This window comes from Phocoena sinus, chromosome 16, assembly GCF_008692025.1.
Source record: "Phocoena sinus isolate mPhoSin1 chromosome 16, mPhoSin1.pri, whole genome shotgun sequence".
NCBI lineage: Eukaryota > Metazoa > Chordata > Mammalia > Artiodactyla > Phocoenidae > Phocoena > Phocoena sinus.
In genome coordinates, this window is record NC_045778.1 from 8,272 (window position 1) to 26,209 (window position 17,938).

General features: G+C 51.3%; 1 protein-coding gene and 1 long non-coding RNA gene across 2 annotated transcripts; one reads left to right on the forward strand and one right to left on the reverse strand.

Moving 5' to 3' along the window:
• Window positions 1-300: 300 nt before the first annotated feature.
• LOC116741156 (voltage-dependent calcium channel gamma-like subunit) lies at window positions 301-6,050 on the reverse strand. The gene is given in 2 exon segments (XM_032607247.1): window positions 301-1,109; window positions 5,912-6,050. Coding segments are annotated over 2 exon segments (708 nt in total). The 5' UTR covers window positions 6,029-6,050; the 3' UTR covers window positions 301-518.
• A 419-nt stretch (window positions 6,051-6,469) lies between these two features.
• Window positions 6,470-7,935, forward strand: LOC116741829. Its single transcript, XR_004346285.1, has 3 exons — window positions 6,470-7,010; window positions 7,336-7,416; window positions 7,596-7,935. It is a non-coding gene; the product is annotated as an uncharacterized LOC116741829 (long non-coding RNA).
• Window positions 7,936-17,938: the final 10,003 nt, after the last annotated feature.

Here is a 17,938-nt window from a genome sequence, read left to right on the forward strand (position 1 = left end):
TGAAAAGCTTCTGCACCCCAGCAGCCCTGAACGCCGCCTCCCTGACGTGACCAAAGCTAAAGCAGGGAATCTGCACGAGGCCCTTTGAGCTGGTGAAGCAAGTCCTCCGCACTGACTGGACACCCTTCGCTGACAGGCGATTCACTCTTAGCAAGCCCGGAGGCCCCAGGGGCCCTGCAGCCCATATCCCAGCAGAGTCAACAAAACAGGCGTGAAATGTACTTGGCTGTGCAGCCAGCCTGAGCACCGGTTACCTGAGCTGCTTCCACATCTATTCCCATCCCAGGAAGGACTCAAGAATAGGTTTTAAAATGTTTCTTCTTGTGAAGTCAACATCCTAATAACGTGGCTACGCTGGTGCAGCTGGTGGCTCGGAGGCACCCACCTGGCCTCTGGGCTGCAAAGGCCACTGGCCCGACCACCCCAAGGCCAAGAGGCGGCAGTTCGAATGTCACATGTTGGAGAAGTCCCATCTTGACCACACTTTCTGGTAGAACTCAGCGCCCTCGCAGGGGGGCCTAAAATTTTGCAGGCAGGCCCCAGGGGTACGTGACGCTGTCAGTCCGGCTGATACTGTTGATGTGGAGGCCGCTGATGGCGTTCAGGAAGAAGAGGAAGGAGGCCGTGTATTCGCTCCAGAACGTCAGGCTGAGGCCCATGAGCGTGACCTCGTTCCTAAGGAGAGTCAGGAAGCTCAGGAGGCCCCCGAAGGAGAGGATGGACGCAAGGAGGAAGAGGGCGGAGCCCACGGCCCACTTGTGCCACGAGTGGGCGTCCTCGGACACCTGGGACACCATGAGGGGCTCCAGGCCGAAGATGGCGACCACCACGGCCAAGGTGGCCACGCTGCGGGCCACAGCCATGCCCGAGGCTAGCCCGGGCACGTGGGCCTGCCTCAGGTCTCAGAGGCAGTGCAGCTCAGCCTGGTTGGAGGTGGTGCAGAAGTGCCACAGCCCGAACAGACGGTCGTCGACCAGGAGCCAGTGGCCATCGCAGATGGAGAGGGAGGAGAGGACCACGGCCAGGGAGGCGCACAAGATGATGAGGGCCCGGATGGAGGGTTCAAAGAAGGACCGGCGGGGCCTCCTTTGGGCCAGCAGCTTCTGGGCCTGGAAGACAGCACGGGGCAGCATGAGGGAGGGCCCCCCGCCACAGCCCACCAGCCTCCTCAGGGAAGACCCAGAGCACACCTTGTAGCTTCCGACAGCCACGGTTTCTGCTTCAGTCTCCCAGGATGCCCGGGAAGCCCACCTTAGTCACAGCACAGACCCACCTCCCGGTGGGGCGGGGGGGGGGGGGGGAACCCTCCTCCCATCCTACCTGTTCCGCATCCGTTCTCCATTCGAGACCTATAAGCATTGCCTGTGGATCCAGTTATTCATCGGGCAAAGAGTTCCCTGACCTTTCTTTAATGATCTTTATAATGCGTAAGAAACCCAATTGTATTGACAGGCAAATCTTGGTCCATTCTGAAGTCAGCAAACCTGTCTGGCTTGGCAGATGTGACCTTGAGCTAGCAGCCAGCCTTGGTTTCTTTGTATGCAAAACAAGAACACTGCACTAGACATTATTAGCACATCAGTGAAGGTTACACAGCTCCCTCTTCTGGCCCCTGGTCTTCCCCAGTTTCATTCTAATCTGCACCCAGCTTTTTCTGCACTTTTCTTCAGTGCGCAGTGATGTTTGCACTTTGCCCTTCAGTCTGGCTCAGCCTGTACTCCGCCCAGGACATGGCACCGCTGTCTGTCCTAGAAGCTTCTGGGCGGGGGCGTCCCCGAGGCTCCCCTTCAGCCTATGGTTTCGGCCCCGCAAAAGTACACCCTATCCTCTCTCCTGACAAGCTGGGCCAAGCGTCCAGTGAGGTGTCCCTTCTCACAGCCCCGGGACACCCCCAAGCCACCGTCCCCACCCCCCAACCCGGAAGCAAAAGGAATGCTTCAAAGGGTAAAACTCCTTAGACGGCCCACAAGCCCTCCCAGGGTATCCTCCCGGCCACCCCGCATGCCTAGGAGAAGCCTAGAACTTTCCTCCTCACACTGGTCCCTCCACCTGAAAGGCTCTTCTCCCGGCTGCCCTGCTTTCTCCATTCTTCGTGTCTCAGCTGAAACATCACCTCCTGGGAGAGGTCTGTCCTGCCCACTCAACCCAGAACGGACCCCTCCGGTCACTCTCTGTCTGACCGTTTGGGCCAGCAGCTTCTGGGCCTGGAAGACAGCACGGGGCAGCATGAGGGAGGGCCCCCCGCCACAGCCCACCAGCCTCCTCAGGGAAGACCCAGAGCACACCTTGTAGCTTCCGACAGCCACGGTTTCTGCTTCAGTCTCCCAGGATGCCCGGGAGGCCCACCTTAGTCACAGCACAGACCCACCTCCCGGTGGGGCGGGGGGGGGGGAACCCTCCTCCCATCCTACCTGTTCCGCATCCGTTCTCCATTCGAGACCTATAAGCATTGCCTGTGGATCCAGTTATTCATCGGGCAAAGAGTTCCCTGGAACCGTTCTGACAAGTTTTCCATTCCTGTCTGATTCATAGTGGGAGGGCAGGAGCGTGTCCCCAGCACCCGGTGCCAGTGCCGCGCTCAAGAGCCACGAGGTCGAGTTTGCAGCCGCTGTCACTTCCATCTGAAGCTCCCTTTAAACCATCTCCTGCCCAGTCATAACTTACGCCCTTTACAGTGTGTGTGGAAGCAGCCCAGGTCACGCCCCCGTTTGGGAGGTAAGCAAAGCACACAGCTCATGCGTGACGGTCACTGCTGGGAAGCAAACCGAAAGGGGACTCTGGGGGTGAGCCCTATGCCACGTGCAAGTGGAGGCTTCCAGAGGCGGTCTGGGCCACCCCTCTCGGTGAGGGGCAGAAAACAGAGCCAAGCTCCCGGGAGGCCCCGGGATCCTTATGAATCCGGCTTGCTTTCAGCACTTCTGCCTAGTTAGGGTCCTGTCTCACTCTTAAACCTGAGTCTGGTGGAGTAGGTGTTCCATGGCGGATGGGTGGGGGACGGGGCGGGGTATGTAAAAAGGGAAACTGTCACACACAGGTCAGGGGACCAGCCCAAGAGCATTCACCGAGATCACAGTAAAGCCTGGCACAGCTGCCCGACAACTGTATCATGTGTAGTGGGGGGGCGGGGGGATGCACACAGCCGGTAAGTACCCACTGGGGCCTTCGTGGGAGGGGCTCAGTACGTGGTGAGAAGGGCTGGAGTGGCCAGAGGGACGCCCAAGGGCTCGGGACCCGACTCAGACCAGAGGCAAAGGCAGTCGGGGGCGCTGTAAAGAACACTCAGGCGGGGAGTCTGGGCTCTGGTTCTCAAACCGCATCCCCTTGTCTCCTTGAGGCCTCCAGGTGCTAAAGCAGGGGGCAGGGGGTCAGCTCCCGGCCCCTCACTTCAACCACAACAGGTCCCTCTTACCTGCTGGAGCCACTGGGAATCTTAAGAGTCTGTACTAGATTTCATTAGGAAAGAACGGCTCTACTAAGACACAAACCAAGGGAACTTTGAAATCTCTGTGACTACAAACCATAAAGATGTTTGTCTTTGCGAGGTTTCTTAACCTCCTTGACCCTTATTTTCTCATCTACCGTTCCGTAGTTACATTTTGTAGCAGGAGTTAGTGATCCCTGCAGGAAAGAGTAGCCGTGAAGGCACCCGGAGGTTATAACTCCCCACAGGTTGATAAGTTTCTAGGATGGGAAAACCCCAGACGCGGGCAACAAGTCACAAGAACGCAGCACCCAGAGGCCTTTTGACCTCAGACATCACGCTGTCTGGAGAAAAAGCACATGCCATCCTACCCTCAGCCCCACCTGTCCTGCACACACAGTGAACTTTAATCTCCAGGCCCTCAGACGTCACACTGGGATCAGGGAAAGACAGCTGACATCAGGTCATTTTCCCCCTCCCACCCCAAAGGAGGGCATCATTCGAACTCTGACGCCAGTAAAACTCCCAAGGATTAAGTGAGATCATGTGTATAAAGGTGCCCAGCACAGAAGCAGTTCCTGATTAATATTAGTAACAGTAATATGGTAACTCGGGAGTCCTCCTTCCTCACCACAGCCCCACACCCCGGCTGCCAGCACCTCTGTGAACTTCCAGTGATCCAGGGCCTGAAATCCTCTCCCGGAGGGCAGCTGGGCAGCAGCGTGGTCAGTGGAAGATCCGTGGACCAGAGGGTATGAGGGCAGTCTAGCCCTGCCCCTGACCCACCAGCCTCTAGCTCTGTGACCTTGGGCAAATCACTTAAATCTCTTAGGGCCTGGACCATCTCCACTGAAAAAAAAAAAGAAAAATGGAAGCATTTCCCTTTTCCATCCAGAGCCCCGAATGATTAGTAGTGACCTGTAGAACAGTGTCACTTGGCACTCCTGGGCCACTGAGGCCAATGCCAAGGTCTTGTCTTCCTCTGGAACCCAGCACCCCATCTGATCCCGTCAACCCCTAAGTAGTGGACACTTTGGGCTGCTCACTACTTTTCTCCACATCAAGCCCCCGCCCCGCGCCCCTGCGCTTGCCCCCCCGCCCCCCCCCTTCCCAGTGCCCACTCAGCCCAGGCCCAGGTCAGACCCACCCCTCTTCAGCTGGAAATCTCCTCTACAGTCTCCTAAAGAGTAAGCCCGCTCCGCCTGCGTGACCGCAGGGCACCGGAGCCAGCATGCTTGCCTTTTAGCTCTTTGGCCTCTGGCGAGCTATTTACCCCCTGAAGATAACAGTACCTGCTTCCTGGCCCCCCGGGGGGAGCCGAAAGGAGACCTAAGCACCCCAACCGCTTAGAACAGTCCCAGGCAGGCGGTTAAGTGCTCCTAAGCATCAGCCCCGCCCCCCTTCTTTCACTGAAAGGTCAAGTCTGTTTACCTGGCTGCTCTCCTGCCCTCCCCACCCCCGTTAATCCTGCCGCAGTTTCTTCACCTCTTAATCTAGCACTCGCTTCCCCGAATCGCTCCTAAATCCCGGTGTGCACGTCTCTCCCCCGCAGGGCCGTCGGCTCCCGAAGGCGGGACCGCACCCGCTCCCACCCTCCTCACTGCCGGTCCCGGTCCCGGAGGCGGCTCGGCCGGGACTCCAGATTATGCCCAGAACGAGAGGAACGCGCTGCATCCGGCTCTAGGGTTGCGGTGTCCCGGCCACAAGGGGCTTGGGACGCGGCCTGTGGGTGGAGTTTCTCCTGTTCGGGCCCAGAAGTCTGGTTCGACTGGATTCTATCGCTGAGCCGGCCGCCACGGGCGGGTTACTGCACCTGAGCCTCGGTCACTGCATCTACAAAGTGGGCGCAGCAGGATCAGCCCCGGAATCTGCGCTGCGGGGCGCCGAGCACTTGCAGGCAGAGGCTGCGGGCCGCTCTCACCGTCCCGACCGTCCAGTCGGGAGGTAAGGAGGCGGGACGCGTCCGCTAGGGAAGCTCGGCGCAGGGCAGCGGAGAGCCGCACGCCCGGGGGGGTGGGGGTGCGGATGCGGATGGACCCCTCGCATCATTCTAAGGAGAAACCCCATCTCTGCGAGGCGGGCCCCTCCCCTCTCTACAGCCTGTCCTGAGGTTTCCGCGTGCCCCAGCGAGTCCACCCCCTTGCCCGCCCCCCAAAATCAGTTTTGGGAGGGGAGATGGTCTTGCTGCCCCCGCCCAGGAAAGTTCTGGCTTCCCCAGAGATTCTTCCTCGTGTGATAAGGCGAGGCTCATTTTTACGAGTGGATTCCGTCCATCCTCCGCTCCAGATGCGCCCCCTTTGAACAGGAGGGACCCCTCTGGTGCACCTAAGGGATGAACACTGCGCACCCCAAAGAGAAGCCCAACACTCCTCCCTAGCCGTTTGGGAGCCTCGGTGCCGCAGGACCTCGAGGAGACCGCGCCCTGGGCGGCTTCCCCCCCCGCACCCCGGCCGGGCCCCTCCACACCCCCCGCACCGGGCTCTCGCCCACCTGCACGCCGAGGGCTGTCATCCCGCGCCTGGGCTCGGCCGCGCGCTCCCGCCTGGTTCTCTCGGGGCTCCCGAGCGCTGCTCTGCCGGGGCCGCGGCTCCCGACTCCCGACCTCATCCCGGGGGCGGGGCGGGCCGGAGGGGAGGGGCGGGCGGAACTGCTGCCCTCGGGCGGCTGGTCGGGCCCCTCCCCGCCCGCCCGCCCGCCCGCCCGCCCGCCGCGGCTCGGTTTGCGCTGTGTCAGCGGGGCCGCCGGAGGAGCCCTCGTGCCGGGGCCGGGTCCAGGACCCGGCCCGAAGGGGAGGCCCGGGCCCTGGGGGAGGGCTGACCCGGCCGACTTGCAGGTCCGGAGCCGCTCCCCAGTCTCAGGGCACGGCTGTGCCCGCGGCGCCGATTCCTCGAGGGCCCGGGGCCCAGGAGCCCGGTCCGCCCCGGCGTGTCCGCCCGAGCGTCCGGGGGAGACGGCGGCGTCCAGAAGGCAGGCGCGCGCCCGGGCCCTGCAGCTCCACCACCGTGGGCCGTTGTGATCCTGGGCTCTTGTTTCCGTCTCTGAGCCACGGGCGATAAATGAGATGATGCCCGTGAAAGGTCGGGGGTCTTGCGAGGCTTCGGTAAATGTGAACGGAGTGGACTCCCCGGGGCCGTCTTTCCTGCGTCCGTTTTCTCTCCCCCAAAGGGGGGCGTACAGCTCTGCTCGCCTGCTCGCCTCCGCAGGGACCATCCAGAAGGCAAATAGGACAAGACAAAAGTCATTGTTCTTCCTGGACTTTTGATGGGGCTTGAGTTCTCAAGGGGGCAGCACACAACGTCTCCACCCCAAGAAGGATAAATTCCAGCTGAGACCCTCCCAGCCCTTCTCAGCTGTTGATAAACAGGGAGGGGGTTGCCGCTTAAGGTGAAGCAGGGTCTCCTTTCTCCGTCTCGAAGCAGGGTGAGGGAAGTTACCTGGCCCACTCAGGCAGGCAGCTCCCCGGTGACTTTGCCCGGGGACGTTTTCAGCTGGCACGTAACGCTCCCGCCGCCCCACCCCAAGCCCCGTCCCGGGCATCTCCCTGTCAGAGGTTCATCTGATTCTGTCGCTGCCACAGAAACCGCGTCAGGTACGTTAACCTAGCGCCTGCCTTGTTCCGTGTGTGGTCAGGCCTGTTTGGGGGTCTGCTGCCTGTTATGCTTTCTTGGTAAGAATAGAAAGTCTTGAATCGGTGGAATTTAGAGCGACATGTCAGCAAGATTGCTGGAGAAGTAGAAATGACTTAGGAATGATGATGAGGAAGTGATGGTCCGCTTCCAATTATTTTATGAGGGTAAGAAAGCCGGGGGATTTCCCCTGGCCGTCCAGTGGTTAAGACTCCGCACTTGCACTGCAGGCGGCGCGGTTAGGGTTCACCTGGGCAGGCCCTTCATTTGCACTCTTTGCTCTCCTAGGTCCCTCCGTGGTGCCGGAGCTGAGCAGAGCCGGTGTGGCAGAGTGAGAGACAGCAGCTCCACTCAGCAGGAGTGACTGTCGTGAGGGGCAGGGGCTTCCCAGTGCCGGGGGTGGGGGTGGTGGGGAGAGGGGAATGGCAGGGTGGGACCTTCAGGGGCTAAAACCAGGAACAGCCTGGGGGTGAGTAGTGGGACAGCACAGAACCCACCCTCTTGCTTGACTGTCTCTGCCTTTTCTCCTCCACCTGTCCTGCTTCTAGGCCTGGCCAGTGTTGGGGAAAGAGGAATTGCGTAAAGAAAGGGAGGACGTGGCCCCCACTCACCCCTCTGACCACTCCTGTCTGATGAGAAAGACCCAGGCACTGATCTTAGAAAGTTCCAAGGCAAGGGCACAGGTACCGATTAATGAATCAACAAACTCAGTGAGCACCCTCCCATCTCCGGGCCTTTGTACTTGCTGCTTCCTCTGCCTGAAATGTACTTCGTCAAGATATTCACAGCTAAGACTCACCACCTCACTCCCTCAAGGAGGTCAGAGAGGAGCCTGCGGTGACCACCGCACCTGAAACAAAGATCCTCCATTCTATTCTCCCTCCCCTCTGTCACCACAGGAGCAAGGCACGACAGTAGGTGCTCAATAAATATTAATTGAATATATGAATGAGTTAATTGTATACCTACTCTGTACCCGCTGGCCTGGCTAATGAGGGACAAAGGAGCAAGAGACAAAGTCCCCATCAGGGGTAAGATGCTTGGGTTTTAGGGTCAAAATCTGCGTCCCCTTCATTTCTGCTCCCTCCCCAGCCTCCCCAGTTCAGGCCCACATCCTCCTCCTGTCTCTTCCCTTGCACCCCTGGTCCACCATCCTCTCCCCAGCTCTAGGCCCATCACCTCTAACGTGGAGGCCTGTGTAACAGCCTCCTGCTGGGCCGCCCTGCCTCCACCCTCAGCCTCTGTCCTGCAGCTTCCTGTCCCCTCTCTCTGCAGGCCCACCTCTCTGCCCTCAGCTCCAGTTGCACGTGACCGCTTGTGCCCTGGACGGGAAGCTCTGTCCAGTCTCAGGGATGCTGTGTTCACGGTTCCCTCTGTGTGACAGGCCTTCCCTGGGGGTCTGCTGGGCAGGCTGTCACCTCTTCAAGGGCCTCCCTTGAGTTCACCAGCCAGAGTAGCATCCAACACACGCTTGACCCTGTTACCTTCATGTTTTCTTCCTTTTTTTTTTTTTTTTGTATATATTGTCTCATTCATTGCTTTTTTCTTTTTCTTTTTTAAATTTATTGAAATATAGTTGATTTACAGTGTTGTGGGCCTTCGTATTTTCTTGATCCTTAGCTGACCTTCTCTATTTGTCCGTTTCCCTCTCTAAAGTACAGCACACAGTTGAGTGCTAGGCCTGTCTCTCTTTCACCCCCGCATGCCCGGTTCTAAGAGCAGGGACTGGTCCGTAAGGCTTGCTAATTGATGGAGCAGCCTCAGATGCATTCTGGGCGAATCACTTCCCCTCCGTGAGCCTTGGTTTTCTGTCAAATGGGGAAACGCATTCTTTGGGTGTTGCGAGGGTCATGGGGGCAGTGAGTCTGTCAACTGCGCCTGGCGCAGGGTGGGCACTGACCCCTGACCCCAGAGAAGCTTAGCTGAGGCAGGCTCCACTCTGCCATTAGGGAGGCCCCTGCCCCGGGTTTTTCTCCTTTGAGCACTTGGGGTGTGGGTTCTCGGGCCGACACGTGGGGAGACCCAGAGGCAATAACGGGGAGTCTGCTAGGAGCTGCCTAGTTCACTGGGCAGTTTCAAAGCTGATGACTAGCTCTGCCTGCCCGAAGCCTGGACTCCTGGCCCCTCCAACTCTCCGTTCTTTGTGGACCCGCCCACTTGCCTCTCCCAGTTCCCTTCCCGTCCCCTCCCCACCTTCTCCCCAGCGCCCTGCCTTCACCCACTGGGTCTTTCTCTTCTCCCATCGCCCTCCTCAGGTTTCCTGAGTGCCGGCCGGTTCCATGCCCTCCAGCTAGACTTCCGCCCACCCTTTGCCCCCTCTGCCTCAAGCTCTAGCCCTGCATCCCGACCTCTTCCCAGTCGCCTGACTGCAGCAGAGACTTTGTGTAGGCATTATAGTGGCCCAGGGGCTTCCCCGCCTGCCCTGGGGCTTTGCTTCACAGTGCTTTGCTCTGGGCCAGGTGGGTAGCAGGTGTGATGTTTATGCTGCGGGTGAGGGTGTCGCCTCGGGGGGGCCCAGGGCACCAGTTCCCCACCAGGGCAAGGGCGGTGGGGAAGGGGACTGACCGGTTGAAGGGATGAACGGATGCAGCAGGGATGTAGGTGGGCTCAGAGGGTGTCCTTTCTGTAGGGTCTCCCCTTTCTACAGGCAAGTCCATCCTGGAGATGGGTGCCCCTCCAGGGCACCAGGACCTGCAGATTTCCAGGCAGAGTTGGGGAGATTTCTAGCACTTTCTTTGCAGGCGTGGACCCTGGAGTTGTCAGCGCACTTTGAGACACTCCATCTCTAGGCAATGGTCCCCGTAACTAGGCACACCCAGGGCAGTTGTATAGAGCAGACTGACAGCCCGTCCCTTCCCAAAAGGGGCCGGTGCTCTTCCTTAATCAGGGCACCCCGCCTGCCGGATCAAAGGGTCCAGGAAGCAAAATTACACATCAGGAATTGGTGGTGAGCACGGAATGATGACAAAGAGAAGTTAAAAGCTTAGGCAGGGCTTTGCCTAGGCTCTGGGAAGCCCAGGAAATACCCACCACCCCGTTTATTAGCTTTGACCTTTACAAGGAAGGCATGCTGTCACAGGGGCCAGAGGAGTGATAAGGGAGGGAGGGATGGTCCCCCACAGGGGCGTGGAGGGCTGGTCAGAGGGGATCCTCCAGGCCTGAACCAGCAGGGTCTGGGCGTCTGGCCACTTACCACCTCAGTCTGTAGACGTGTTAAAAGCAAAGAAGTGTTGTCAATTCAAAAATTGGGAGGTTTGGAACTTCCCTGGTGGTCCAGTGGTTGAGACTCTGCGCTTCCTCTGCAGGGGCCACGGGCTCAATCCGTGGTTGGGGAATTAAGATCCCGCTTACCGCACGGGGTGGCCAAAAAATTAAAATAAAATAAAATAAATTGGGAGGTTTTACACTAAATTCTGGATTTATTGGCTTTTCTTGAAAATGAGACAGTTTGGACTCTGAGGGTCCCTTTTCTGCATGGGAACAGTGGCCACTTTGGGTGACTGCCCTTTGCATGGACTGTGCTCTGGGGAGCCCCCCAGTTTTACCATCCCCCGTTCTGTTCACTCTTCTGTATTGTCTGCCTGGCCCTCGTAGGATTTCCCTTTATAAGCCCAGCTCTGTGTTGTGCTGGTAAATAACCCAGCCATGCTTTCAGGGTCTGTTTCCATGCTACCGCCACTGCCTTCCTGGCTGGCCCCAGTTTTTGTTCCCCGTAACTCTGCCCCCCCCCAGACCAGTCTTTCCTGCCCAGATTCCAGACCCTCCTGCTGCAGCCCTCACCCCGATGGCAATGATCTCCCCCTTCTGGGTTCAGGTTCCCGGAGAATCTCCTTAGTCGAGGAAAACGAGGCTGCTCGGTGTAAAGGGAAGCAGATTGTCTGAGCACTGGTGAGTCTGGGGCTAGGGCCCCGTCCTGGTCCAGAAAAGCTGTAACCAAGGGCTGGGGGCAGGCAGCCTCCTGGGCGGCAGGGGCTTCGGGCGAGAGCGCAGTGAGGCGGGGGCTGTGCACTCGACAGAGAGCCCCTCCCTGGAGTCATCGTGGCTCCCGCCATAAGCCCCCTCCCCTGGAGTGCGCCCAGGGTGCACTGACCGGCCAGGCCTCTGGGACCGCGCTCTTTGCCAGCCTGCAAGCCGACCACCTCCTTTTCATCTGGTATCACTTTGTCGGTGGTGAGGGGACCCTTCCTCCTCTCTTCCAACTTTGCCCTGGATGATATTTTGTCTCTGACCTTATGAACTGATTTTTTAAATACATTTCAAGAATTCTAAATGCGACATTCTCCAGGTCCTATGTATTTTCTGGATATTTATGTGATTCTCAAACTTTTCTAGTAAATGACCCTCCCATCTTTTGTTTTGTTGTACCCCAGTTCCGAGCCCAGCCAACCATTCTCAGATCACAGCACGCAGGCATCCTTGAATCCAGGTCCTCCTGAAGTTTATTTTCCGTTTTTCATTCGCCCAGTGGTACCGCCTCTAATGTGTTTGATGTATATCCTTAACCATTGTGTATCCTTGTATGTGTGTGTGTGTGTGTGATTTTTGCTTTCCTAAGTGGCATTATGCTATAAATCTTGTTCTGTTTCTGACTATTCTCACCCAACAGCATGATTTGAGACCACCCCTGTTGGTATATGTGTAAATCTAATTCAGTGTTTTACACATGATAGGTTGGGTCCCAGTAGCGGCTGGTGAGATCAGTTTGGCAGGGCATAATCACCACTTATAATAAACGAATACAATGTAATAGGCAATATCAGAGTGCCTCAAACATAATTAGGGTAAATGTTGTTTCATGAATTTTTTTTCTAAAAGAGATAGATACAGGTTGCAAAGTAAAAAGTATTTCTTAGGTGGGTCCCAGGAAAGTTTGAATGGTCTGGTTCATTGCTTCTTTTTTTTTTTTTTTTTGCGGTACGTGGGCCTCTCACTGTTGTGGCCTCTCCTGCCATGGAGCACAGGCTCTGGACGCGCAGGCTCAGCGGCCATGGCTCACGGGCCCAGCCGCTACGCGGCATGTGCGATCTTCCTGGACCTGGGCACGAACCCGTGACCCCTGCATCGGCAGGAAGACTCTCAAGTGCCACCAGGGAAACCCCAGATCACTCTTTATCTTGACTTACATTGCTAACTATATGGATGGACATTGTAATAACATGTAATTCTTTTTTTAAAAAAATAAATTTATTTATTTAGTTAGTTTTGGCTGCGTTCTGTCTTTGTTGCTGCACGCGGGCTTTCTCTTGTTGAGGCGAGCAGGGTGCTTCTCATTGCGGTGGCTTCTCTTGTTGCAGAGCACGGGCTGTAGGCGTGCAGGCTTCAGTAGTTGTGGCACACGGACCCAGAAGTTGTGGCACATGGGCTTAGCTGTTCCGCGTCATGTGGGATCTTCCCTGACCAGGGCTCAAACCCGTGTCCGCTGCACAGGCAGACGGATTCTTAACCACTGCACCACCAGGGAAGTCCCTGTGGCTTTTTACTGTTGATGTGACCCTGGTCCCCTGGCTGAAGGAGGGCTTGTCAGGTTCCTCCACTATAAAGTTCCTCTTTCCCCCAGTCCATTCTGTCTGTACCATTTGCAAGGGTGTCACTAGGTACAGCCCATGTTTAAGGGATGGGAAGCTGTGCTCCACATCCCTGGCAGTTATAACATTTATATTAATTTTGGGGGTTTATGCCTGAAAGATTCCCACTCTCCCATATTATTTATTTATTTTTTCCAGAAAAATAGCTATAAAATTGACTGTGAGTTTACGAAACGATGCTCCACCTCAGTAATGATTGGAGGGATGCTGGATGCAACCATCTATGCCTTGAATAGTGTCTGGCACGTAGTCTGCGCTCCGTAAATATTTGTCAGTGAGTAAGACTTAAAAGCTGTGAGGGAGGACATGCAGAGTGTCACCGTTGGCAAAGCAGAGTGAATAGCAAGGGAACATGCCACGAGGAAGGGACGTGCCTGGCACTTTTGAGGACCCTCAGGAATGCTGTGTGCTTGAAGTTAAGTGAGCAGGGGACAGAGTCCTGGGGGTTGTGAACAGGCTTGTCAGCCATTGAAAGGACTCTGGCTTCTACTCTGGGTGAAATGCCAGGGAAGGGTTTTAAGCAGAGGAGGGACATCATCTGTCTTACTCTGGCTGCTGTCCCACAAATGGTCTGAAGGGGCAAAAGGAGAATCAGGGGGCCGATTAGGAGATTGCCATAGTGAACCAGGTGGGAGCTCAGGCAGGTTGTAGGTGTGTCTTTGCAGGTTCAATAAGGGCCAGCCCCACAGGTGTGACGCTTTTGCTGTCACACTGGGTCCTTTGCTCAGAAAAGCCTGTGCTTGTTTTCATGCTCTGCTGTCACCATCTTGAAATATTTTTTCCGTCTTTATTGAGATACAATTAACATAACACTTTGTCAGCTTAAAGTGTACAACATAGTTATTTGATAAACCTGTATATTGTGAAACAATGACCATAGGTTATTTAACTATTTGTTTTTTGTGTGATGAGAACATTTGAGATCTACGTTCTTAGCACCTTTCAAGAATATAATAGTTTTGTTAACTATAGTCACCATGATGTGCGTTGGATTTCCCAAGACGTATTCATCTTATAACTGGAAGTTTATACTCTCTGACCACCATCTCCTCATTTTCCCCACTTCCCAGGCCCTGGCAACAACTGTTCTATTCTCTGTTTCTCTTTTAGAGTTTGGCTCTTTTAGAGTACACATACATATAAGGTTAAACAGTTCTACTTTTAATGTTTTTAAAGTTTACAATGTGATCTGAACCATTTATGTGCTGCAATCTGATTACCACCATAGCTTTACTTAACATCTATATCACATCCCATAATTATAATTTATTTTTGGTGAGAACACTTATGATCCAGCATCTTAGCAATTTTGAGATATATAAGACAGTATTGTCGTTTGTGATCACTGTGCTGCGTGTTAGGTCTACGTAACTTATTCACCTTCTAGTATCAAGTTTGTGCCTTTTAACAACATCTCGCCAATTTCTCCACCCCTCACCCCCTGGTAAGCACCATTCTACTCGCTGTTGCTAAGGGTTTGGTTTTAGAGTCCATATATAGGTAATATACAATATGTGTCTTTGTCTGGCTTATCTCACTAAGTATAATGCCCTCAAGGCTCATCCATGATGTTTCAAATGGCAGGGTTTTCTTCTTTCTTTCTTTCTTTTTTCCTTCTTTCTTAAGGCTGAATAATATCCCGTTGTATGTAAACAGCACATCTTCTTTATTGATTCCTCTGTTGTGAATAATGATGCAATAAACATGCGAGTGCAGATATACATTTGATACCTTGCTTTTATTTCCTTTTGCTGTATACCAGGATATGGTATTGCTGCAGCATATGGTCCTATATTTAATTTTTTGAGCAACCTCTAGTTTTTCCATAGTGACTAAACTATTTATATCCCCACCAACAGTGCACAAGGGTTCCCTTTTTTCCATACTCTCACCAATGCTTACCTCTTGTCTTGATAATAGTAATTCTAAAGCTGTGAGATGATACCTCATTGTGGTTTTGATTTGTATTTCCCTACTTTTTAGGGATGTTGAGCATCTTTTCACGCACTTGTTGACCGTTTAGAAGTCTTCTTTGGAAAAGTATGTATTCAATTCTACTGCCCATTTTTAAATTGGATTTTGTTTGTTGTTTTTGCTTGTTTGTTTTTGCTGTTGAGTTGTATGAGTTCAATATAAACAGATTTTGGATACTCACCTTTTATCCAATATATGCTTTGAGAACATATTCTCCTTTTTCTGTATTCTCCCTTAACATTTTGTTGATTGTTTCTTTTGCTGTGCAAAAGCTTTGTAGGTAGATGTAGATCCACTTACTGATTTTTTACCTTTGTTGCTTATGCTTTTAGGGTCATATCCAAAACAATCATTGCCAAGACCAATGTTAAGGCACTTCTTCTCTATGTTTCCTTCTAGGAGTTTTAGGATATCAGTCCTTATGTTTGTCTCTAATCCATTTTGATTAATATTTGTGAGTGCTATAAGATAAGGGTCTAATTTCATTTTTCTGCATGTGGTTTTCCAATTTTCCCAACAGTATTTGTTAAAGATGCTATTCTTTCTCCATTCACAATAGCATCAAAACCAATAAAATAGTTAGGAATAAATTTAACCAAGGAAGGGAAATAATTGTACAGTAAACACTTGAAGATTTTGATGAAAAAAAATTGAAGAAGAAAAAATAAAATAGAAAGATATACTATGCCCATGGATCAGAAGAATTAATATCATTCAGATGTCCATACTACACATCTATAGATTCAATTAAATCTCTATCAAAATTCTAATGACATTTTTCACAGATATAGAAAAAAAAAATCTTAAACTTTGTCAAACGAAAGACCCCAAATAGCCAAAGCAATCCTGAGAAAGGACAAGTCGGGAGGCATCAAGCTTCCTGATTTAAAACTATATTACAGAGATACAGTAATTAAGACAGTATGGTACTGGCAAGAAAATAGTCACATAGTCAGTGGAACAGAATAGAGAGCCCAGAAATAAACTCCTGCATATAAAGTCAACTAATATTTGAGAAGGGAGTCACACATACTCAATGGGCAAATGATAGTCTATTCAACAAATGGTACTGGGACAACAAAATGACTACTTTTAATTTTTTGAGGAACCTCCATACTGTTTTTCACAGTGGCTGTAGTAATTTACATTTTCACCAAAAAGGATTTCCTTCTGTCCACATCCTTGCAAACAATTGTAATCTCTTGTCTCTTTGACTGTAGCCATTCTAACAGGTGTGAAGTGGTATCTCATTACAGTTTTAATTTGCATTTCTGTGATGATGAATGATGCTGAACACCTTTTCATGTACCTGTTGGACACTTGTACTATTTTTTGAAAAGTGTCTAATCAGATCTTTTAACCATTTTTAATCAGATTATTTGTTTTTGTTTGTTTGCTGTTGTGTGATTTATTTATATACTTTGGTAATTACCATTTATGATAAGACGGTTTGTTAATATTTTCTCCCATTCCATATGTTGCCTTTTCATTCTTTGGATTATTTCTTTTACTGTGCAGAAGGTTTTTGGGTTGACATAGTCCCACTTGTTTATTTCTCCTTTTGTTGCCTGTTATTTTGGGGTCACATGCAAAAAATAATTATTGCCAAGACCAATGTCAAGGAGCTTTACTCCTATATTTTCTTTTAGGATTTTTATTGTTTCAAATCCTACATTAAAATATTTAATCCATTTTGAGGTAAATTGTGTGAATGATGTAAGATAAGGCTCCAATTCCATTCTTTTTGATTCCTACAATTGTACCAGTTTACACTTCCACCAAAAGTACATAAGAGTTGCCCTTTTCTTTTCTTCACGTAACCGTTCTAGCAGGTATGAAGTGATATCTCATTGTGGTTTTGATTTGCACTTCCCTGACATTTAGACGAGCATCTTTTTACGTATCTGTTTGTCGTTTGGATGTCTTCTTTGGAGAAATGTCTATTCAAGTCTTTATCCCAGATTTTTATTTTTTTAGCCATTGAGCTTTATATATTCTTTATGTATTTTGGATAAAGCCCTTATCAGAAAGATGGCTTCCACATATGTTCTCCCATTCTGTAGGTTTCCTTTGTATTTGCTGATTGTTTATTTTGCTATGTAGAGGTGTTGTTTTTTAGTTTAATGTTTTTTGCTTGTTTGTTATTTTAGTTTTTATTTCATATGAAACAAGTTCCACTTGTTTATTTTGGTTTTTGTCACTTGCACCCTTGGTACAAATATCCAAAAAGTCTTTGTCAAAACCAGTATCAAAGACGCAAGAGGGAAGAGATATGGGGAGATATGTATACGTATAGCTGATTCACTTTGTTATAAAGCAGAAACTAACACACCATTGTAAAGCAACTATACTCCAAGAAAGATGTTAATAAAAAAAAACCAATATCAAGGAGTTTATTCCTTAGATTTTCTTCAAGTAACAGAAGAAGTAATAGTTTGGTGTCTTACAGTTAAGCCTTTAGCCCATGTGGGGTTAATTTTTGTGAGTGGTAGAAGAAAGCGGTTTATTTCATTCTTCTGCTTGTAGTTCTCCAGTTTTTCCAGCACATTTATTGAAGAAACTATTCTTTTACCATTGCATCTCTTGGCTCCCTTGTCAAATATTTGTTGACCATGTATGAGCTGGTTTATTTCTGGGCTCTTGATTCTGTTCCATTTGTCTATGTCTCTATTTTTTGCCAGTATCATACTGTTTTGATTACTATAGCTTTGTAATAAAGTTTGAAATCAGGAATTGTGATGCCTATAGATTTGTTCTTTTTTCTCCAGATTGATTTGGTTATTAGGGGTGTTTTGTGGTGTCATACAGCTTTTAGCGTGGTTTTCTTTATTTCTGTGCAAAAGTCATTGGAATTTTGATAGGAATTGCATTGAATCTATAGATGGCTTTGTATAGTATGGACATTTTAACGATATTAATTCTTCCAATCCACGATCACGAGAACTCTTTCCATTTACTTGTATCTTCTGAAGTTTCTTTCATCAAGGTCTTGTAGTTTTATGGATCTTTCACCTACTTGGTTTAATTTATTCCTAAGTGTTTTATCTATTTTTGAGGCTATTGTAAATATGATTGTTTTCCTTCCTTCTTTTTTCAAATTGTTTGTGGTTAGTATATTAAAACACAGCTGTTGGTACTTCCCCAGTGGCACAGTGGTTAAGAATCTGCCTGCCAATGCAGGGGACATGGGTTTAATCCCTGGTCTGGGAAGATCCCACATGCCACGGAGCAACTAAGCCCGTGCACCACAACTACTGAGCCTGCACTCTAGAGCCCGTGAGCCACAACTACTGAGGCCACGTACCGCAACTCCTGAAGCCCATGCACTCTAG